We start from the raw sequence: 24,471 nt of genomic DNA, 5'->3' as shown, positions 1-24,471 counted from the left end.
CCTCACCTTAACCTCCTTCCACCTATCGCATTCCCAACGTCCCTCCCCCAAGTCTCTCCTCACTACCTTTTATCTTAGTCTGCTTGGCACACCCTCCTCATTCCTGAAGAAGGGCTTATGGCCGAAACGTCGATTCTCCTGCCTCCTTGGATGCAAACAAATTTGTAAGGAGATCTCTTAGCTATCTGTAAGAATAATAGGGTGGTTATGGTAGAGGATTTTAACTTTCTGATCATTGACTGGGACTGCCATAGTGTTAAAGGTTTAGATGGAAAGGAATTTGTTAAGTGTGTACAAGACAATTTTCTGATTCAGTATGTGGATGTACCTACTGGAGAAGGTGCAAAACTTGACCTACTCTTGGGAAATAAGGCAGGGCAGGTGACTGAGGTGTCAGTGGGGGAGCACTCTGGGGCCAGCGACCATAATTCTATTAGATTTAAAATAGTAATGGAAAAGGATAGGCCAGATCTAAAAGTTGAAGTTCTAAATTGGAGAAAGGCCAATTTTGACGGTATTCGGCAAGAACTTTTGAAAGCTGATTGGGGACAGATGTTCGCAGGTAAAGGGACAGCTGGAAAATGTGAAGCCTTCAGAAATGAGATAACAAGAATCCAGAGAAAGTATATTCCTGTTAGGGTGAAAGGGAAGACTGGTAGGTATAGGGAATGCTGGATGACTAAAGAAATTGAGGGTTTGGTTAAGAAAAAGAAGGAAGCATATGTAAGGTATAATCAAGATTGATCGAGTGAATCCTTAGAAGAGTGTAAAGGCAGTAGGAGTATACTTAAGAGGGAAATCAGGAGGGCAAAAAGGGGACATGAGATAGCTTTGGCAAATAGAATTAAGGAGAATCCAAAGGATTTTTATAAATACATTAAGGACAAAAGGGTAACTAGGGAGAGAATAGGGCCCCTCAAAGATCAGCAAGGTTGCTTTTGTGTGGAGCCTCTGAAAGTGGGGGAGATACTAAACGAGTATTTTGCATCAGTATTTACTGTTGTAAAAGACATGGAAGATATAGAGTGTAGGGAAACAGACGGTGACACCTTGCAAAATGTCCAGATTACAGAGGAGAAAGTGCTAGATGTCTTGAAACTGGTAAAGGTGGATAAATCCCCAGGACCTGATCAGGTGTACCCTAGAACTCTGTGGGAAGCTAGAGAAGTGATTGCTTGGCCTCTTGTTGAGATGATTGTATCATCAATAGTCACAGGTGAGGTTCCGGAAGACTGGAGGTTGGCTAACATTGTGCCACTGTTTAAGAAGGGTGGTAAGGACAAGCCAGGGACCTATAGACCAGTGAGCCTGACATCGGTGGTGGGCAAGTTGTTGGAGGGAATCCTGAGGAACAGGATGTACATGTATTTGGAAAGGCAAGGACTGAGTCAGGATAGTCAACATGACTTTGTGCGTGGGAAATCATGTCACACAACCTTGAGTTTTTTGAAGAAGTAACAAAGAAGATTGATGAGGGCAGAGCGGTAGATGTGATCTATCTGGACTTCAGTAAGGTGTTCGACAAGGTTCCCCATGGGAGACTGATTAGCAAGGTTAGATCTCATGGAATACAGGGAGAACTAGCCATTTGGATACAGAACTGGCTCAAAGATAGAAGACAGAAGGTGGAGGGTTGTTTTTCAGACTGGAGGCCTGTGTCCAGTGGAGTGCCACAAGGATCGGTGCTGGGTCCACTACTTTTTGTCATTTATATAAATTATTTGGATGCGAGCATAAGAGGTACAATTAGTAAGTTTGCAGATGACACCAAAATTAGAGGTGTAGTGGACAGTGAAGTAGGTTACCTCAGATTATAATAGGATCTTGACCAGATGGACCAATGGGCTGAGAAGTGGCAGATGGAGTTTAATTCAGATAAATGTGAGGTGCTGCATTTTGGGAAAGCAAATCTTAGCAGGACTTATACACTTAATGGTATGGTCCTAGAGAGTGTTGCTGAACAAAGAGACCTTGGAGTGCAGGTTCATAGCTCCTTGAAAGTGGAGTCGCACGTAGGTAGGATAGTGAAGAAGGCGTTTGGTATGCTTTCCTTTATTGGTCAGAATATAGAGTACAGGAGTTGGGAGGTCATGTTGCGGCTGTACAGGACACTGTAGGAATATTGCGCGCAATTCTGGTCTCCTTCCTATCGGAAAGATGTTGTGTCACTTCAATGGGTTCAGTAAAGATTTACAATGTTGTTGCCAGATTGAAGGATTTGAGCTATAGGGAGAGGCTGAACAGGCTGGGGCTGTTTTCCCTGGAGTGTCGGAGGCTGAGGGGTGAGAGGTTTACAAAATTGAGGGGCATGGATAGGATAAATAGACAAAGTCTTTTCCCTGCGGTCGTGGAGTCCAGAATTAGAGGGCATAGGTTTAGGGTGAGAGGGGAAAGATATAAAAGAGACCTAAGGGACAACCTTTTCATGCAGAGGTTGGTACGTGTATGGAATGAGCTGCCAGAGGAAGTGGTGGAGGCTGGTACAATTGCAACATTTGAAAGGCATTTGGATGGGTATATGAATAGGAAGCGTTTGGAGGGATATGGGCCGGGTGCTAGCAGGTGGGACTAGATTGGGTTGGGATAACTGGTTGGCATGGACGGGTTGGACCGAAGGTTCTGTTTCTGTGCTGTACATTTCCCTTTGCCATCATTCCCACTCCCAAATATTAACAAATATGTGTTCTGTAAGGTTTAAACTAATAATTCCTCCACATAAGTTGGAGGAAACATACCTTATCCCCGTAACCCTGCATTTCCCATGGCTAATCCACATAGCTGGCATACCCCTGGACACTGGGAAATTTAGCACGGCCAATCCACCCAACCTGCACATCTTTGGGCTTGGGGAGGAAACTCATGCAGACATGGAAGAATGTGCAAACTCCATACAGACAGTCAGCCGATGTAAGAACAGATTGATTAATTTCCATCAAAAATATCTATTTACTGCTCCTTTCTTATTGCACTAAATCCATAATACTCTGTTCCCTTGTTGGGTCCTTAAAATATTGCTCCAGACAGGCACCTTGTACACGCTGCAGGGATTCATCATCTACAGCACAACTTAACCAAATCTGTTTATAAACTGACGTTGCCATTACGATGGTATTATTCATGTTATACACATCTCTAATTTCCCAAATTATATTGTGCCCATTGCTTTTTCTTATCTCCACCCAAACTGATTCCACATTTTGATTCATCGATCCAAGATTCTCTCTTACCTTGTCCCTTATGAGTGCTTCCTTACTGCCTATCTCACCTAATTGTTAAATATCCTTAAATATGCAATTCTTAACCAGTCATGATTTCTCTGTAGCCATGTCTCTTTGATGGAGATTAAGTCGTACCATCAATTTGTAGTCAACTCAACAAGCATCCACTTCTTCTACCAGCAGCACTCCGTGTTGGCAGCAGTGTGGACTATATACAAGACAAACAGCAGAAATTCACTCAAGATCTTTCGATAGCACCTTCCAAACCCACGACGAATGCAACTAGAAGGACAAGTGCAGCAGATGCATGGGAACACCGCCATCTAAAAGTTCCCCTCCAAGCCACTTACCATCCCAACTTGAAAATACAGAAGAACCTCGATTATCCGAATACCAATTATCCGAAGGAGATCCCGAGGTCCCGAAGGAAACATTACATCAAAGAAGTGTTTCCAACAGTGATCGTGCCTTTTGTGATTAAACAGGCACTGTCTCCAAATGACTGACCTCCCACCCTGTCTCTCCCCACACTTTCCCTGGAGTTCTACACAGGGGAATACCCTAACCACCCCTCCCCCGCTTCCCCAGATAAACTCTCCAACATTGTCCTGTAGTTGCAAGAAAAAGTTGTATGTTGGTGTGTGTGTGTGCGCACGCACACACTGTTTGGAGACTTTCCCCACAAAGGAAGCTGCAGTAGCAGCAGGCTTGTTGTTGGTGTACAGTCCGGCAGCCCTGGAGAGGGGGCGGGGGGGGCAGGCAGAGGGCTGGGCAGAGTTGGGGGCGGGGGCGTGGTGTTGGATGGCGTTGGGGGGGCAGGGGCGGTGTTAGACAGGGTTCTGGGGCAGGCAGAGGGCAGTGTTGGGGCGAGGGCTCATGTGTTTTGTGCTGGGGTGTGGGGGTGGTGTTGGACCAGGTTGGGGGTGGGCGGGGGGCAGTGTTGGACAGGGGCGTGGGCAGTGTTGGGGGTGGGGTCTCATGCTGCTGGTAGAAGAAGTGGATGCTTGTTGAGTTGACTACAAATTGAGGGTACGACTTAATCTCCATCAAAGAGACATGGCTACAGAGAAATCATGACTGGTTAAGAATTGCATATTTAAGGATATTTAACAATTAGGTGAGATAGGCAGTAAGGAAGGGAGATGGTGTGCTGCTGCGAGTGCCCTGAACGGGGAGCAGACTTTAAAAACTCCGAGCCCCAGAGGAAAGGCATTTAATCGATTAACCGAATGATCGATTATCCAAACGAAATAGTGCCCTCCCATCCTGTTCGGACAATCGAGGTTCCCCTGTATATCGCTGGATCGAAACCCTGGAATTCCCTCCCTAAGGTTACTGTGGGTCAACCAACTGCACGTGAATTGTAGTGATTCAAGAGGCAGCTCAACACCAACTTAAGGACAACTAGGCGCTGGCAATAAATGCTGGCAAGTCAGTGACACCCATGTCCCACAATTGAACTAAAAAAAGTCAATCTTCTTTGCAAATTCCTCATGCATTTAGATTGCATTTGATTTAGTGTTTTTTTTAACATTATTCTCTATTCTGATTCTATTTGATGCTTGTCCATGCTTTGTCTGACTTCCGTTTTTGCTTTCTATTTTCCTAGTTCCTTTCCTTCCCTCAAATTGAAGTTCCTGCTCAGGTTCCTATCCCCTGGTGAGATATTAAATTTAGTTTGCTCTGCTGACCTGCAAGGAATTGAATGCCCTGGTTTTGTCTTATAGGTGGAATGTAGGAGGTTTACGTAGCCATTTCCTTGCCATTCAGGGATGATTTACATTTTCATCCAGAAATCAATAAGAACATTACAGTTAGAATTTAACTACTCCCCTATACAGAGGAACCTCGATTATCCGAACGAGATGCGTGGGCACTATTTTGTTCGGATAATTGATTATTCGGTTAATTGATTCAAAGCCTCTCCTCTGGGACTCGGAGTTTTCTGAAGTTTCCTTTTTCTTCGCTCTGCCTGCCTTGTTCCTTCTTTCTGGCTTAGGGTTTATTTTTGAGCAGACACACGCTTGAAGCGCCACCCACCACCAAGACCAACCCCCCCTACCCCCCAAACAGTTCAATGGGATTGATACAGCGAGCTCTTGCTAAGTCCGCTCCCTGTTCAAGAGAGTACACAGCAGCACACCACGCGAGAGCCCCCACCCTCCCATCAGCCCCCGCGAGGCCCCTTCTACTCCCACACGCCGTGTGCGCCCGCAGCAACCGACTATGTGACATCCTCCCCCCCCCTCCAAGGGCAGCAGGACTGGACACCAACAGTAAGCCAGCTGCTGCCTTTGGGGGGATTTACGACTTATGAATGCCACATGAGCAAGACTTACCATCATGATGAGCAGAAAATCCACTCCAGTACTCAGTTGCAGCAGTGAGAATGGTTTGATATCAATGCTGGTGGACGCTCCCCCCGAGAATGGGAACTCTAGGAGAAGGGTGACTACACTGTACAAATCCACATTTTGGAAATACTGGGTAAATTCGATGAAGATGGCCCTTGTCCTAGCAACACAAAATTACAAGTCTGTTTGAAATAGTATGTCTTTACATCAGCCTTTATTGTCTTCATAGAAAGCAGTGCATTATTGTCCTTTTGAAAAATAAATGATTTTGAACATTTTCTATTTTCTCTTGATGACTTTGACTGCAGGGCAAGGGTCTATGTATATGGCTACCTTTTGATACCTCAGCCATGTTCTCCTTGAGTGAGCCTCAAATTTAAGCTCCAACAAGCCTTGTGGGGTCTGAGAGCTAAGTCCAAGTTTGTTCTCACTTGCCAACCAATTATAACTTTCTTCTCATACAACTGTTGGTTTCCCTTTTACTTTCCTGTTGGTTCCTGCGAACTATCGCAATGAGTGCAAGATCGAAAGCTTCAACAACATGTTATTTTTCAGTGGCGATAAAGATCAGCACCGCCAAACAACAAGGTGCTTTCTGACATATTCACTTAGCAGCGCTTGAGAATTGTGGCATACTTTCTTTCCAACCTAAACCAAGTGTAATAAGCTAACTATGGAAGCTTCTGAACCGAGAGCTCATTTACCAAAGACTTGGAATCAAGGGGTTAAGCTGTGGCTCAGGAAGTAGCATTCTAATCTCTGAATCTGAGTTTAGTCCCACTACAGGAATCCGAGGCTAATATTTCTGTGCAGTGTTGAGTGAAAGTTTCACTATCAGATGAGACTTTTTTTTCCTCTTTTTATTCTTTCAAGGATGTCTCTCTCACTCGAAAGGCCAACCATGCGTTGCTCATCCCTAATTGCCCTGAACTGATGGTTTGATAGGCCACTTCAGAGGGCTGTTAGAAGTCATCAACTTCATTATGGATCTGGAGTTATATATAGGCTAGATCAGGTAAGTACTGCAAATTTGTTGTATTAACAAACTTAGGGAAGAAGATGCATTTTTAAAACAATCCAGAATGGGTTTATGGTCACCATCAGATTAGTATTATATTCCAGATTTATTAAGTGAATTTAAGTTTCACCAGATGCTATAGTAGAATTTAAATACGTGTCCCTAGAGCATTAGACATCTAGATTAGTAGTCTAGCGACAGATCAAGACTCAATTTTCACTCCAAGACTTCAATTCCTACCAAAGCAGCACCGAAAGAGTTAAAGGAAAAGTTGCCAGAGTCCCAAAAATCCACAGGGTTGCTCTCTCATTAGAGAAAGAGATACTTGGTGATTGTTTACAGAGGAGAAAGTGAGGTCTGCAGATGCTGGAGATCAGAGCTGGAAATGTGTTGCTGGAAAAGCGCAGCAGGTCAGGCAGCATCCAGGGAACAGGAGAATCGACGTTTCGGGCATAAACCCTGAAGAAGGGCTTATGCCCGAAACATCGATTCTCCTGTTCCCTGATTGTTTACAGAGGGTCACTATGCCTCAGGTGAGGGGAGAGGTTGAGAACTTTCATGTTTGAGGGTATTGTAAGATTCCATTATGCTATTCAAACAAATAAAAAAAAGGGTACTTTCTCTATGTCTTGAAAAACCCATCTTGTTTTTGTATCTGAAATCTTGTTTCTGGAATCTTGCTCTGCAGATTATTGACAGGACAGTCACCGCAACTCAAAAGTAAATCATTGGCTGTGAGGCATTTTATATTTTGGAGACTTTATGACATTGTTTTTAATTGCAAATTAATTCTTTAAAGAGCAAAATATCAAATTTGATGGTCATGTTGCTGACATAATAGTCACATCTTTTAAATTGGGAGACCATTCAATAATTGTGTTTTTTTAAACCGAGTCTGACTTTGAACTAGCTTAACCAAAAATACCATGTTAAAAAACTGCTTAGATCTTGAAGTGTCAGAGCTGCCGAACATTCAGAATCCTGTTTTATTTCTCAGTAACACTCAGTGTAATGAAGCTTACCTTACATCCAGCCAATTTCTTTCCTGTAAATTCCACAGCGTGTAATTACTCTGGTCTCTCGTCCTGCCAAGTTTCTGTATGTATCCACCACTGTCATATACAGCATTCTGGCCCCAGTACCACACCCTAAGAAGAGAAAAAGACCCAGAAATTATAACGCACAGACACATTGTTGTTTTATTGTTGAGGGCCTCATTCCCCGATCTGCATTGCCCAGTGTGCCTCCTTTCTGTATTGAATCTGCTAAATCCATTTGGGGATCTACCTCCTTCACCATTTAGCCCAGGTAGCCAGTCTATAGGTACAAATCTATGCAATTTGGGCAAACAGTCACTTAGTATGAAAAATGTATCACATTCATGTGGAATCTATATGTGTTTTCCTCCTCCTTTCCTCCAGCACATGGATCACAGCCAATTGTAGAATTCAAATGATCCTCATGTTCAGCTCAGTAAATTCAGTCGAGACTGGGGTTCAAATCTAGGACCACCTCTTTGGTTTTATTCAGTGCTGTACTCCCAGTTTGCATTCATTTACGAAGAGAAATGTCTTGCAAAACAAAAACTATTTCATAACTACCTAATATAGATCTTTTAACAACATAAAAGTTTAATAATGTACAGTCGGAGGAGATGTGTAGGGCAGTCCCAATCTTGAGGGTGTAATTATAAGATGGTCACTCTAAGGAATTCAGAAGTTTCTTTACACAGTGTGGTGAGAATGTGGAACTCACTACCACAAACAGGAGTTGAGACCAACATTGTAGATACATTTAAAGATGCATGAAGGAGAAAAGAAGGATAAGAAGTCAGGTTGGGAGGAGTTTGATGTGGAAGGTTCACACAAGTACGACCTATTAGATAGAATGGCCTTTTTGGAAACTGTAAATTCTAATTACCATCCATTGAGGTTAATTGTAGAAGAAATAGTGTCATTAGCATGGTTAAATTAATACTACAACCAAAAAAAACATGAGTTTGCCAGATTGATTTCAGTATTCCCCAGAATTGCAATAAACAAGGCTAGGAAATGATCTGTGGATGATGAGTTACTGAGGAAATGTTTAAGCAGTCCCAGAATCGAAGAAACTGAAAACACTGGAAATACACAGCAGATTAGGCAATATGTGTAGGGAGATTCCGAGTTCACCAGTGAATCATCATCAAAGCACATTTGTTGGCCATTGTTCCTGTGTGGCCCGAGTCTGTGAACATGGGAGAGCTGTATCAGTTCTGTGGTACTTGCAGCTGAGCCTTGTTCCATCCTCAGCTTCTTATGTAACCTTTCCAACACAAGGTGGAGGCTGGTTACTGGATTGGGGAAACAGCCCGTGCTGACTTTCCATTTCCTTAGCTTGGAAGAAGTGTCTACACTCTTGCATTCAGTGATCATTACAAGGAATACACAGAACAAATCTCTCTGGTCAATATCCAGAGCATGTTCCTTACCCTGGTAGATCAGGTGACGAGTATGACCATGTATCGCTCGGATTTGTAATTGGACTCTTCCAACCAGCCTCATGATCACTGTTATCGTGAAGCCCAGGGTCTTGAAGACACTGTGTAATTATTGGTAACGACGAAGGTTGCTGAAGACATTGAACTGGTTAGACATAAGTATGAAAGAATAGAAAGTTCATTCAGCTGAGAATGGTTCACAAGAATTAGAATCATTTATGTCATTTACAGGTTCTGATCCTGTAATGAATTCACTGGAGCAGAAAGCAGGCAGATGGAGTCTAATTTGGATAAATGCAAGGTATTGCATTTTGGTAAAAACAAACAAAAGCAGGGCTCTGAGTCATGTTGTAGAATGGAAAGATCTAGAGATTCTGGTACATAATTCTTTGAAATTTGCATTCTATCAGCTGTTTAGCACACTAGTCTTTATTACTAAGACCTTTGAGTATACGAGTTGGGATATCATGTTGAAGTTGTACAGGAAATTGGTGAGACCTCTTCAGGAGTACTGTGTACAGTTCTGGTGCCCTGCTATAGGAAACATATTATTAAATTGGAGGGGATTCAGAAAAGATTTACCAGGATATTGCCAGGAATGGAAGGGTTGAGTTATAAAGATAGGCTTGAACATTTTTCCACTGGAGTGTAGGGGGTTGACAGGTGACCTTATAGAAGTTTATAAAATCCTGAGGGACATCGGTAAGGGGAACAGCAAGGACCTAGAGTGGGGGAATTGAAACCTAGGGGCAAATTTTTAAGGTGAGATGGGAAAGATTTAAAGAGGATATGAGGAGCAACTTTTTATTTTACACAGAGCAGTTCGTATATGGAGTGAACTGCCAGAGAAATTGGTGGATGCAGGTACAGTTACAATGTTGAAAAGACATTTGGATAAGTTCATAAATTGGAAAGGTTTGGAGGAATATGGGCCAAATGCAGGCAAAGTGGGACTAGTTTGGTTTAGGAACATGGGCAGCATGTACTCATTGGACCAAAGGGTCTGCTTCCATGCTATACGACTCCAAGGCTCTATTGTGATGACTCATCTTGTCATATTATTTCAAATAGTATGAGCCTTTAGAGATGTTTTATTCCATATTGAAATTTTAATTAAGTGGTAACTCATTATATCCCCTATCCAGACTGGCCAGTCTGCAAATTGAAGCTTATGAGCTGGTGTGAGCTTTCCAATTTAAAGATCATTCTTCAACTATAATGAATCCACTTCTTTTCCTCTAACATTCTAAGTTAAACTCTAAAATACATACAAATAATTTGTTGAGCTCTCAGTGTGAAATTGGTTGCAGACTCAGCTGTGTCAAAAGTTCAAGTCCATTCTAGAGTCAAGCACATAATCAAGGTCAAGACTCCCGTGCTGCATTACCACAAGTGCCACATTTGAGAAGACACTTAAGTTATTCACGGGCTACCCTTTCTGTTGGATGCAAAACATTTCTTTGGGACTACTTTCTAGAAGAGCAAGAGAGCTCTCCCTAGTTTCTGATCGGAACTGCAACCAATGTTACTAAAAACAGACAAGCTAGTCAGTGTCATGCTGTTGTTAGTTGGAGATTGTTCTGTGCAAATTGTTTGAGAGCTTCCTTAACTTCAACAGCATCTGCATATCTAAAAGTACTTTAAAAGTGTGTTCAGTACTGAGACAGTAAGGTTGTGCAAGGCACTTAAGAAATGTAAGTTTTATTTTACCATTGTTTATTTTTGAACGGATTTGGCGTATTCGTGGGCATCCCAATAGGGTCCTACTTCTATTGTTATACAGGTACGGTAGGAGCACCTCTGCCATCCATTTCCAAAGCTCCCCTGATCTGAAAGAAAGCACCAATTTAGATGGGACTCCAACAGAAAGCATATACAGGTAGTTCTCCTATAACACGTGTCTCAACCGTAACGCGATTGATGAATTGTGGACCTTGTTTGCACAACACGAACTTTCTGCTGAATGGGTATAGCAGAATTTCCATGGTGTGATTTTCTACAGCGCAAGATTACAGAGGAACATACCTGTCACATTATAGCAGAATGAGCTATATAAGAAATGTAGGGTTGCAACAATGGATATCTCTTCATTGTGCTTGAACAAGCCATAAAAATGCAGGATCTAGGCCATTTGGACCATGGAGAATGTTTTGTCATTTAGTTCAGGTATCTCAAGCCCACTTTCCAACACCATCCCTACACCCCGTGTTCACTGATCTCAAAGCCACCACTTTCCACAGGCAATAAGCAGCAGAATCAGCTAAACTGTACTCCGACACATCAAAACTTTCCCATTCCTAGTGACAGTACAATTCCATTAGGTATTTGCGTGTTTCATTGAACTCCATTCATTGAACTCTTTGCCAAAGACTGAAATAAGTCAAGTACATTCTATTTCTTGTCGGTTTCCTCACTAGCTGCTGCAGACCTGGCTTTGGTTAGCAGTGGTGCTATAAGACTTTGTGAGATGATAATAAGGTTTTCTTGTCCACATCAAGGGTAACTTGTTGATGGGTAGTAGGCAGCCACATCCAAGAGTGAATAATTTCTGTAACTTGTTACTGGTTGAAGAGGTCCTTTGACCAGTCCTTGGCCAATGTTCAGTACCTCCACCTGGTGGCTTGGCTCAGATCCCACTATCATATAGAAAACCACCACGATCAGGCCTTGTCCCAAAGCACTGGGCTGAATTTTACCAGAAACTAGGAAGCATCTTCACTGGATCCAAAAGCGGGTCCCATGCCTGTACAGGCTCATGGCAGGACACAGGGCATGGTTTTACCCATAAAAGTCACTGCCCAGACTCCCATCCAATTAATGTTTGTGATCTGCTTCTCAGAGTTGAGAGTTGCCAACTCAGTGACAGCACCCACTGAGATGGCTGGTGCTGAGGCTGAAGGGAGAAATTAGATGCCCTCAAGATCTGTTCTGATATTGGCAAAACGCCTTCAGGATAGGGAAGTGGTCATAACTTTGCTTTCATTCAAATATATCAATGAATTGGTAAAGTGCTGCAGGTGCTGATGGTCTGAAATAAGAACCAAAGTTCTGAAGAAACTCAGCAGGTCTGGTAGCATCTGAGGAGAGAGAAAGGGAGTTAATGTTTCAAGTCCAGTATGACTGCTTCAGAAATAGGGTTCCAAAGAATACTGTACTCAATGTTGATTCTTTTCTCTCTTCACACATTGGAAATCCTATCGATATGGAAGTTCAGTCTTTCTTTTAATGGAGAAATATATTTACAACAGTTACAATATGAAGTGAGTAACAGGAGGTGTCAGAGTAGGATATGCTGTTTTCAATAAATAATACCTATTCTAATAAATCTGATAGCTGTCTTACCTTTTGATTTTCTGGAATTCAACCCCTTTACTGGGCCCTAACAGGCTTTGTCTAATTGAACTATGCAGGAGTCTGCTCTGGGCGTCTCTGAATGAATCTCCATAATTGATCAACAGGACCACGAGCAGAAACAACATATAAATGATGAAGTTCTGAAACAGAAGGGATGACAATTCAGTCGACTCTATTTAACATTAATGCAATAATTAATTTAAAAATATAAGGACACCGCAAAAGAACTCAAAGTTGACCTCATGTGCATCTGTCTGGAGTGACAGCAATCATCAACTAGTATTAAAAGTGAGAGTCTAAACTTGGAAATCTGAACGTTCTGTTAAAATAATCATCCATGTTTGTACTTTTATTCTCTGGATGCTCACATTTTTATTGCTAGTTGGAAAATTAACAGGATAGCATCCAAAGTCTGGATATGTATTCTATGTACAACTTTACTCCAAGTATGTTATCCCGAAAGATTTGCAATTGTCTGGACAACGTATGTTCTCTCTCCTCCATGCCACTGTTAAATCAGTAAGTTTGGCTAGTGAAGGCCCTTCATTTTTAAAGTAGGGATCCTACAAAATTGCCCTCTTCTTGAGCAGCTTGCGCCTGATGCACAAGTGAAATGTTGTTCTCAAGCCCCAGGAAAGACAAAGTAGCACACAGCACTGATTTTTATTCATGCAAATAGCTCTCTTGTTTATGAAGAAGGTAGCAGCCCATTAATAATGATGGGAAAAGAAGGTTTATTCAAATTCCCGATGGTGTTGAAGCCATAGTTGTGCTAGACCAAATCAGGGGGAGAAAGTGAGGGAGGGATTAGTTACAGGTCCGAGTGAGGGAGGAAAAGGACAGGTACAGCAGTAAGGGACAGAGAGGATAGTCACAGAAAGGTGAGAGTAAAGTTATGTGAAGACAGAGAGAGGCCAGTTGTGAAAATGCTTAAGAAAGTGATGATTTGTGGTCAGTCTGCTGAATGTGATTAAACCTAAGGTCATTTATTTTTCCTACAAGTGGTTTCCAATTTAAAAAAACTTCTTAAAAGTCTATCAAATTTTTAAAAATCTTAAATAACTAAGTGGACAATTTTACCTTTAAATGTTTTTTCAGCAAAACATGCTCCATCATCTACATATCACTTATGTTGAGAGGAATAACATTTTGATTAGGTTTTGTGCACAGCTCTACATTTCGTGCTGCATTTGATGTGTATTTGAATGTTTAACTGTAGAAGAAAATTCTGATCTATTTAAAAATGTACTTTTTTGAAAAAGTATTGCTTTTCAATTCCTTTTGGTGACTTGCAGAATTGCCTTCAGCTGCTGATCAATCATCCAGACAGAAATTAAAACTATATTATACAGGGAGGCAACTAATAGGTGTGTATTATAAAAGGTAGAAGATTGATTAATCTCCTGGTCACATTGATAGTCAAGGACTCAGAAACACTGGGAGCCAAGACTAGCAATATATTTGGCCTCAGTCCTTTGATATCTTTGTTGCTTTGACACTGATGGATCAGCTGCAATGAACAGCTGGCCTCTGAACTGGAAAAATACTAATGTCAGCCACGATTCACTGAAAAAAAATTACTTTTACCATTTTTTTTCTCTCCGTATTTGTTTTGGCTACTGCTGGGAATTTAAAAAGTTGTGTCCAAGATCAAGCAATATGTAATGCCCGGTCTGTGCCTCAGAAAAACTACATATTTACCTCAGCGATAATTGAAGTGAAGCACAAGTCATTTTTCTCTCGATTTGTCAAAGATTAAACATTTCACAATGAAAACATGTTTGCTGGGACTTCTGAAGTAAAACCAAAAAAGTGCTGAAAATATGTCAGCATGTCAAACTGAAACAACCTCAATTTGAGTGAGGATTTTTTTTAGCAGAAATCATTAATTTGCTCTTTCCACATACTAACTGACTTATTGTGTATTCTATTATCCTTATTTTCATTTTGTGTGGTTTGATGCATTTGTCATGTTTTGGTAGTTAATTGAACAGATAATGGCGGCACGGTGGCTCAGTGGTTAGCACTGCTGTGTCTGAGTGGGTTTCCTCCGGGTGCTCCGGTTTCCTCCCACAATCCAAAGATGTGCAGGTTAGGTGAATTGGCTATGCTAAGTTGCCCATAGAGATGTGTAGGTTAGGTGCATTAGTTCATGTAGAGTAATAGGGTCAGGGAATGGGTTTGGATGGGATACTCTTTGGAGAGACAGTATGGACTCATTGGGCCGAAGGGCCTGTTTCCACACTGTAGGGATTTTATGATTCTATAAGATTTTGGACAGGAGCTTCTTGAGAAAAATGCATAGCACTGCAAGAGCCCAGTCAGCCGATCTGAGTTTGGCCAGTGTTTATTATTCATAGGAGTAAACCTCCCAGCTTATAGCATCTATTTCTTTTTCCCCCGTGTGTCTATCTAGCTCCCTATTAAATGAATTCAAACTAATCACCTCAACTCCTCCACAAGGACCTATAACAAATTCCACATTCTAACCACCCTCTTTGAAACATACATGAATCTTTGGGGATTTAACAGGTCAGATGCAAGAGGGTGTTCCCCCATGTGGGAAAGTCTAGGACCAGAAAGCATAGTCTCAGAATAAGGGGTCACACATTTAAGACAGATGAAGAGGAATTTCTTCTTTCAGCATGTTTGACATGCTGACATATTTTCAGCACTTATGAATCTGTGGAATTCTTCACTGCGGAAGGCTGTTGAGACTGCATCATTGAGTATATTCAAGGCTGAAAGGGCTAGATTTTTAACCACTGAGGGAATCAGTGGTTATGGAGAAAAGGCAGAAAAGTGAAGTTAAGAATTATCAGATATGCCACGATTTCACTGAATGCAAAGCCGATGTAATGTGCTAAGCGGCCTACTTCTGCTCCTATGTTCTTATGTTCTAAAGAGGCTTCATCTGAATTTCCCATGTTATTGCTAGTTGAAGTTTTGAATTGATGGAAGTTTTCCATTTATACCTTGAGCATTCTGTGAAGAATCTGAACCTTCCTGGCCTCCTCCTTCGCTTGGAGAAGGCCATATCCTTGAGGAGGCCGCACTTTGCCGATTTTTTCCAAGGTCTGTTCAACACGTGGCTTTGCCACTAAATTGTCATCTTCATCTGGATGGATGCGCTTAGCAACCACTGTGAAGTAAAGTGCTTCAGTCAGAACCTGGATCACAAGGATCAGAAAGGGCATTGTCATTTAATGTGGAACATTTGTATTAAAGACAAAAAGAGATCACATACAATAGTAGAGATTAAACTTTTAGTTTTAAAAGTTCGGATAAATTTAAGTTCAGATAAACAGAACTTAGAGATTCAGAGTCAATGGCAATTCCTTAAATGCAGACTGCAAACAATTCATCAGAAAATTCCAAGTCTTTATCTTATTCTTTATCCAATTCCTTTTTAATACTAAGTCCGATTCCAACAAGCTTTCAGGCATTAAGAGGTGCTACACTGATATAAGTTGTTGCTGTATTGAAGACCGCCCCAAAATGCAACATTATTTATCAGATAGTCAAAAATAGACAACTTTATTGCCTGGTTTAATTGAATGTAGGCTGAAAAAAAATTAATGTCCAACCTGGCTTACCCACAACATCCTGGTAAATCATGGATAAGACTTGAAATTATGTGATCCTTCAATATATCATTGAACGCTACCACAAAACATCAGAGGCTAGAAATTTCATCAGATGTGTGCATTCTCTGCGGTGCAATTCAGCTGACAGTGTGACTTAATGTTTCTTTACGTCACCTAAATTCCTGGCACACTTTCAATGAAGGTAAGGTACAAGTTCTAAAGGTATTACTAGCCATGCAGACACACAGCAGAAAGTGAGGACTGCAAATGCTGGAGATCAGAGTTGAGAGTGTGGTACTAGAAAAGCATAGCAGGTCAGGCAACCCTCTAGCCCACAAGCCTCATTCCTGCCGAAGGGCTTATGCCCAAAATGTCGATTCTCCTGCTACTCGGATGCCGACTGACCTGCTGTGCATTTCCAGCACCACACTCTCGACTCATGCAGACACACAACCAGCCACATTTTCAAAGGAATCTAGAAAAGTTGAGACTCAAGCCATGGCACCCTCTTGTGCCAGAACCTGCCTTGAGAGGTTCCAGGAGGAAGAATGAAGAGAGAACACTGAAGATTCCTGAGATGAGCCACATGAGGGCAACCCTGGAAGTGAAGTTAACGCCAATCCATATGGACACAATGAGGCATCCAGAGAAGAGGAGCAAACAAAGGACATGGGCTGTATAACTACACCAGAATGGGAACAGACATTGTTGCGGAGGGTCAGTGAAAGCTGTTGAAACATAAGAATATAAATTAACATTAATGGAGTTGACCCTGAATTATAATACCCTCACAATAGTACTTAAAATGGATACAACAGACTAAAAGTTTGATATGAAAAGAAAAGCCATATGGTGGTTATTATAATTACAAGGTATTATACATACAATGCATTTCCAGCATAGAAACAGGTCACTTGGCACAATAGATCCATGTTTATATTCCACATGACCCTTCCCTTACATATCCTCATCTAACCCGGTCAGTAAATCTTTCTAATCCTCACTCCCTCTTGTGCTTATCAATCTTCTCTTTAATGGCGTTCAATCTGTTTGTCTCAACTACTCCCTGCAGGAATAAAATCTGACATTCTCAGGGTAAGGAAGTTTCCCCCGAATCCCCTTATATCTATGGCTCTGTATTCTGGTCTCACTGACTTATAGTTCTGAACTTTCGTGCAAGTTATTGCACTTCCTTGTACTCTATACTGGCTCACTTCATTAACAGACCGTTTTTTGTGCGAAATGTGTTTTCACCTGCCTTATATCCAATTAAACATTGCAGAGCCCAGTGTTTAAACAGAAACCTCAAACTTTATCCTGGTCCATTAAACATTTTGCAGATCATCAGGCAGTCCCCTCCTCTTTGAGGGATGTAGAAGTATGTGCTTAATCAAACTCAGCACAGGCTTTAAACCCACAGCTTTCCAACTCAGTGCTAAGGATGCTGCCCTACTGAATCATAAGCAATAATAATTTAGCAAACTGTCCTTTCAAGTGTGGGATGCATGTACAGAATTTCTGTAGCACACCATAAACTCTTAATGGAACATTGATAATAGACCAATGCGAAGGTAAAGACTTTTACATCATAGGGTATGGAGAGCCAGGAGGGGTTTCTGCAGATCCTCTGCTAGAGTTATGACAATGAAGACACAGTGAGAAGTTAGTGGATTCGAATCTACTTCAGAGTAGTGGGACTGGAATTTCCACTGACAGTTGAAATGGTTCAAAGTTTGATAAATATAGGAGTCCTTCAACAGATACAGTAGGTATCCAGAACTTTACGCCACAAAGCTGCAATAAGCATTTGAATAATTAGGGAGAATGGCCAATAGCATAGCCATGAGGCTTTTTCTGGGTATCCAGGATGTATAGTTGTAGATTTTACCTATTCTTCTGGTTGTAGATGATCTTGCGATGCCTTGGGAAGGTCTAATGATCTGACCATTATCATTAGTCTGGTCTAAGATTGGTGCCTCAGCTCGTGGTTGTTTACTCCCATCAATAATTTCCGTTCTGAAGAAGAAAAGGGAAAATGCAACTGTACCAATGACAGCTTGACAAATCTCAAGGGGAACATAAGAATTTTCTGTAACAGTAAATGCAGAACATTTTCCTATCAAGTCTGCTTGACAAATAAAAAAGATATCTAATATTAGAAATACAAACCTTGAGGTCAGCAGATTTTTAGTTTGCCATGCACATACAAAGTTGTCATTACAGGACAGCTGCCAGTTACAGAAACAACAAAAAATGATTTACACTGATTTTTCAAAAGTCAGTTGATTTGTCAGGACAGCAAATTGAAAATCAATCACATGATCTTTCCAAATTTTAGCTGAGCCCAAAGAGAATATTCTGAGTGCAGAACATTAACTTGACAAGGAGGTCCCAGGGGTAACTTGCTTGTCACAATTTGGTAAATTAAGAGTCACATTAAAAAATATCATATTTTGACAAAAAAAGTGTGATTCAGGTTCCAAAGTTTTAAAAATATTAATGGGATTGAAATTACACAATGATAATAGGAGGCTAAATTCATTTAAAATAAATTACTTACTGACTGAGCTAAATGAGTTCTTTTGTAATTCATTAATGGGATGAGGGCATCCCTGGCTAGGTCAGCATTTATTGCCCATCTCTAAGTACCCAGAGGGCAGTTAAGAATCAATCTCATCACTGTGGGTCTGCAGTCACTGGTAGGTCAGACCAGGTAAGGACAGCAATTTCTTTCCCTAAAGGACATCAGTGAACCAAATGGGGCTTTCCGACAATTGACAATGGATTCATGGTCATCATTAGATTGTTAATTCCAGATTTTAAAAATTGAATTCAAATTCCATCGTTTGCCATATTGAGGTTCAAACCCGGGTCGACAGAACATTACCTGGGTCTCTGGATCAACAGTCTAGAGACAATATGACTAGGCTATCATTTCCCAAGTTGAGGAAGCACATTTCATAATAATGTTTGTTTCTGAAATTGCACCACATTATATTAACCCAAGTGAAAGGAATCCCATGGACTTGTATCTGCTAGCATTTTGGATAACAGTCATTTAGTTTCTCAATGGTAGTCAGACATTCCTGTCAAAACAATATAATTAAACCACTTTCAGTGTATTAGGGACAGATTTAAGACATACTCACAGGTTAGATATCAAGTGACTTTCGGCATCGAGTGAGACCCTGCCACTGTCATATGAGGTTGACACCTCATTGTTCTCATCAATGTTAATTCTTTGTATCAGGCGTTCATCTGAGGGAAACAAAGCATCAACATGTGTAAATGTGAAGATTCAATGCACAAATAATTTACTACAGAAATGGGATTCCTGCACATTAGCCAGGGTCACGCTGTGTATACAGAATAGGCCATTCAGACCAAACCTGCCAAAGCTAATGCTCCATTTGAGCCACATCCTACTTCTTTTCATTTAACAGTACAATCGTCAATTCCATTCTCCAACAATTAGTCTTTACTTAAGTCCATCCATGCTATTTGCTTGAACTACTCTCTGGGTAAAGAAGTTCTTTCTGAGTTCCTTATTAGATTTCTTGTGACTACCATATATTTATGGGCTTCTAGTTTTTATTCTCCACAAGTGCAAATATGCTCTGAGCCACAGACAAGGGGGAAATCAATGTTAGTTGGATTAGACGTATAGTGCATGATTGTTGTGATTTAAGTACATAGTTATGCTTGATTTATTCCTTGTTTTAACAAAAACAGCCTGAATAAGCATATTATTGCTACACAGGACAAGGAAATAAAGGGAACCAGGAATCCAGTCTTAAGATTCAGATAAGAGGAGCTTGGATGAACGTGTGCTGAAAACCCCATATTTTTGAGATGTTCACTGGGTAACATCCTTGCCTGAACTATGCAGACTCGAGAATGGCCATTCTTCAGCATAAACTCTTTATAAACCTTTACAATTAATACCGTTCATAATTTGTGGGCGGCACGGTGGCACAGTGGTTAGCACTGCTGTCTCACAGCGCCAGAGAACTGGGTTCAATTGCGACTGTGTGGAGTTTGCACATTCTCCCCGTGTCTGCGTGGGTTTCCTCTGGGTGCTCCGGTTTCCTCCCACAGTCCAAAGATGTGCAGGTCAGGTGAATTGGCCATGCTAAATTGCCCGTAGTGTTAGATGAAGGGGTAAATGTAAGGGTATGGGTGGGTTGTGCTTCGGCGGGGCGGTGTGGACTTGTTGGGCCGAAGGGCCTGTTTCCACACTGTAAGTAATCTAATAATTTTAAGGATCTCTATCAAGTTTCCTCTCAAGCCACCTCTTTTCAAGAGGAAGGAGATCCGGCTTGTTAATTTTTCTGATAGATACATTTTTTGCATTTCCAACATCATTCTTATAAAACATTTTTTCTTACCCTCTCAACTGTCTCTATATTTTTTCCATAATGGCAATTTAATGTAGCACTCTAGCTAGGCCCAACCAAGGTTTGCTATAAATTGCACCTGCTTTTAGTTTGCAGAACTGTAAAACATTGATCTTTCAAAAAAAAATCAGAAGGGTTTGTGTTTGAAAAATGACTGCATGTAGATATGACAAACATTTCAATTATGTTATAGAGTTTGAACAAAAGTACCACCGCACAGTATAAACAGGAAAGAGATTGAAGTCTCCCCGATCCTATTTAATTTGCTAGTATCAGTCAGTTCTGCTATAACATGTGTTTCTTCAGGATGAATTGGCGTTAAAGCGATGGAAGAATTTAGATCGTTATTTGTAGAATGTGAACTGTCCTTACGTGTACTGGCTATGGCATGATTCCGGCCCCATTAGTTTAAATGGCATAGCTTATGTGTGATTTTCTTATAATGTGAGATCGCACAAGAGCGAAACAATCGTGTTCTATCAGAACCGACTGTATTCAGGAATGAATAGCAAAGTCTGTGGTAATTATCCACCTTGCTAAAATCAAGGAACAGTTGGGGTTTGGTTACAAAGGGTTTGAAAGTGGAGCCATGTCTTTATTTGGCAGAATGTACTTCAGGAGCCAAATGGCAACTCCTGCTCCAATGCCTCATATTCATTTGTGATTCGATGGCCTGGTGCTCGCAGGAAGAACAAGTTGAAGAAATGTGAGTACACAGCACATCCATCACTTTTCATAGAACTAAAATCCTGATCGTGTGCTCCTTACTGGAGTGCTAGGTCTCATAAATAACAATCATGAAGTATCTGGACTTTTACACCCATTTGTGCTCGAGAAAGGAGTTGCAGAAAATAATTGCTAAATATTTTCTGAAATGAAGATATTGGCATGTGTCTTCTTTGCAAGTTCTTCCAAAAGGAGAGGGACCTTGAAGAAAGTTGCTTCATATTATTGCCAGAAGTTGCTAATTAATAAACATTTCATCATCCACGCAAAACATCTGAAAATGATTTTATCACAAAGCTTTTGAGCTCTGTCACTCTGCAAGAACTTCACATTGCTGCTTATAGGAGGTTGCTGTGCACAAACTGACTACTGTGTTTCCCAAACTCCAACAGTGACTTCTAAAGTACTTTATCCGTTAAACTTTTTGTGATTGGCACTACAGGTCCTTTCTCTTGTACCACTTCATGGAGTCCTTGATTTCTCGCTCACAGAAGATCAGTGCTTTTGTAATATTATAAAAGATTACCTGAAGTGGAAAAATATTTGTTCCTGACTTGATCGAAGCCAAGCGAGAGGGGCTCATCATCTGAACTCAGTTGCGTCTCTATTCCGAGATGGCGAGTTCCTCGGCCTCGCCTTAGCTTTGAATTGTTACTCCCTATCATGGGCTGATCGTTCAACAAATCTGGCCAATTCATCATGCTGTCATAGGCTGGCCAATTCGGCAGGCTGCGGGTGAACATGAAGTCTCAGCAGTTGTGTTACAGTAACTGGAACAAAGCCATTTAACTTTCCAACATACACACTATCCACCTCCCAAGGGCTCTTCCTTTTCTTTTTGAAATGAAAATGCAGAAGTCCACAAATTAATAACAATAATGACTGTGTAGAGGTAGCAGAGGGGATGGTACCATTGGCCTCACATACCCTGAGCCAAGGTAAAAAGGAAGAAAGAAAGAAACTGATGTGACCGTTATACTAGTGAAATTCATGGCTGACTATATGTTAGGTTTCAACAACAACTTGTAATGATATAGTGCATAATGCAAAACATCCCGAGGTACTTCACAGGAAAATTAAAGTGGGAAAGTGAGCAACACAGGAAGGTATTAAGGCAGATGACAAAACGGCTAGTTCAAAGAGTTAAGATTTAGGAAGTATCCTAAAGTGAAGTGGAGAGGCAAAGAAGTTTAAGAAGGGAATTTGTGAGATTCCAGCCTAGGCAGCTGAAGGTACAATCACTAATAGTGGAGTATTTAAAATCAGCAATCTTCAAGAGGCCAGAATTACAGGATCACAATATCTTGGAAAGGTGTGTGACTGAAGGGATGGGAAAGGATGAAGCCACAGAGAGAACTTGAAAACAAAGAGAACTTTAAGATCAATACTCAACTTGACCAGGACCCAAAGATAAGCAAGCAGAGAGGCAACAGGGAATTGAGACTCAGTATGAGTTATGAGATGGATGACGTTTTGGGTGACCTTGAATTTATGGAGAGTAGAATGTGGGAAACCAGCCATTGGAATATTCAATTCTAAAAGTAATGAAGCCATGAATATAGATTTCACCAGTAGGGCAAGATAGGAACCAGCTACAATTCTGTCCATTAAGTAACAGCCTAGCCAGTGATGTTCACATCCCACAAATAAATAAAATACTGGATAAGTAGTAAAGATCCATTGGTTAAGGTAACTGGATGCAAGCTGCCACTTTTAGAACTGAACTTCAACATGAGGAGAAATATCAGGGGATAAAAAAGGACTGGCATTTTAACACTGAAGATAATTAAATCCTTTTTTACATATGTCTTTTCATCTGTGCCAAACTTTTTCTATGACAGAGGAGATGTACAGGAATGGTCCTCGGATATACTGAATTGTACCAGCAGATTGATCGCCACTCAGCAATACCTCGCGAAGAGACAATTGACATCTGATTGAAAGTACCCTGGGACTTCGGCCCTCCATTGCTGAATTGATCTCTTATATGTTCTATAATCAGATCAGGAAGAAGCTTCAGGCCAGAATTGACTCTACCAGGGATACTGTTCCACACTCAGGACCTCATCCAGACTGGAATTCTTCATGTACAAACTTAATCCCCAGATCCAATTGCCACTGAGTTAAGCTCGATCCTGCCCTCGACCTAGTTCAGCAATTGCAGGCCCAATCAGTCATTGCTACATGGAGAGGAGAGACAGCACTCTGAACAAGCATTCATTCCCCATGCCTGGTTGAGAGACACAATGGCCAGTTGTGGAACCTCTACTCCCTCACTGCTACTCCAACTGAAACTAACAGGAGTCCTGGGACCTTCTGTGGTCCTCGTGACACTTGATATGGGACACTGAACAGCCAAACAATTCTTATCTTGAAAGGAATGTGATGAAGTTTAAGGAAAACCTGTCTTGTTCACAAAGAAACTCAGTGTGCTGATTATAAACAACAAGTTATCTTCCCTGCAAGAACATGAACCTCTTTCCCAATAGAAAAAAAAAGCAGTGATAAGAAATAATTGAGATTAATATTTATGACACACTGACCTGCTGGTAATTATATCAGACTTCAGCTTCTCTTTGTAATCCTACAATGACAAAAGAAAATTATCCTTTAAAGACTTATCAATTAGAGTGCCTACAACTGCAAAAGAGAAGGAAAAGTCTCTTGAGGGACACATTTTAGGATGTAATTTGCAGGCCAGGGGGTTGGTTAGTTCAGTTAACTGGATAGCTGGTTTGCAATACAAAGTTATTCCAACAGCAAGGTTCAATTCCCACAATGGCTGAGGTTATCATGAAGGACTCTCCTTCTCAACTTCTTCCTTTGCCTGAGACACTGTGATCCTCAGGTTAAGCCACTGCGTGTCATGTCTCGCTAATGAGAGAGCAGTCCTTTGGCACCGTACCTTTTAATTTCATATTTTAGTCAAAAGTGTGTTCAGCTGCGCAGCAATGCAAAATGTGCTATTTTCCAATCTCACTCAAGCTCATTAAAACCAGGCAGCTTGAGGCACCCTCCATGCAAGTTATTTTACAGTGATAATAGTGTAACACCAGTTGAAGGTGAAGCCAAATTTTAAAACTGCCATGCTGGTCTACTGGATTACTTAGGGACTCTCAACATATTGCAAACAGCAGCTTTCCTTCAGTAATGCATTGGAAGTGTCAGCCTGAATTGTCTGCTCAAGTCTATGGAATGGAATTTGAATGCAATCTTTTTGCTCATCCCACAAAGGGACAATGAAATGTATCTTTGCATCACCTGCAAGTAGGTTGTGTTGTTGAAATTTGAAATTGAGATATATAAATTGGCTTTAATGGCTCATTAAGCGACAAAAA

At 41.1% G+C, this 24,471-nt stretch overlaps 1 protein-coding gene across 3 annotated transcripts in view; it reads right to left on the bottom strand.

Annotated features, from left to right (window-relative positions):
• pkd1a (polycystic kidney disease 1a) overlaps positions 1–24,471 on the bottom strand; it is a 210,696-nt gene that overhangs the window by 31,378 nt on the left and 154,847 nt on the right. For 2 of the 3 annotated variants that reach the window (XM_043711199.2, XM_043711198.2), the window contains 11 exons: positions 23,677–23,717; positions 21,660–21,862; positions 19,160–19,268; positions 17,899–18,026; positions 16,536–16,738; positions 15,399–15,593; positions 12,412–12,563; positions 10,780–10,898; positions 9,061–9,214; positions 7,613–7,738; positions 5,558–5,732 (listed from right to left, as the gene is read on the bottom strand). In XM_043711199.2, the coding sequence (XP_043567134.2) occupies positions 5,558–5,732; positions 7,613–7,738; positions 9,061–9,214; positions 10,780–10,898; positions 12,412–12,563; positions 15,399–15,593; positions 16,536–16,738; positions 17,899–18,026; positions 19,160–19,268; positions 21,660–21,862; positions 23,677–23,717 (1,605 nt within the window). The remainder of the gene's footprint in view (positions 1–5,557; positions 5,733–7,612; positions 7,739–9,060; positions 9,215–10,779; positions 10,899–12,411; positions 12,564–15,398; positions 15,594–16,535; positions 16,739–17,898; positions 18,027–19,159; positions 19,269–21,659; positions 21,863–23,676; positions 23,718–24,471) is intronic. The other variant, XM_087997973.1, reaches the window with a different exon arrangement.

Source organism: Chiloscyllium plagiosum, unplaced genomic scaffold (assembly GCF_037043375.1).
Source record: "Chiloscyllium plagiosum isolate Xiang-an unplaced genomic scaffold, Cpla_swu_hap1 HiC_scaffold_20, whole genome shotgun sequence".
NCBI lineage: Eukaryota > Metazoa > Chordata > Chondrichthyes > Orectolobiformes > Hemiscylliidae > Chiloscyllium > Chiloscyllium plagiosum.
The sequence above is the reverse complement of the archived record's forward strand: the minus strand, read 5'-3'. Positions and strand labels throughout refer to the sequence as shown.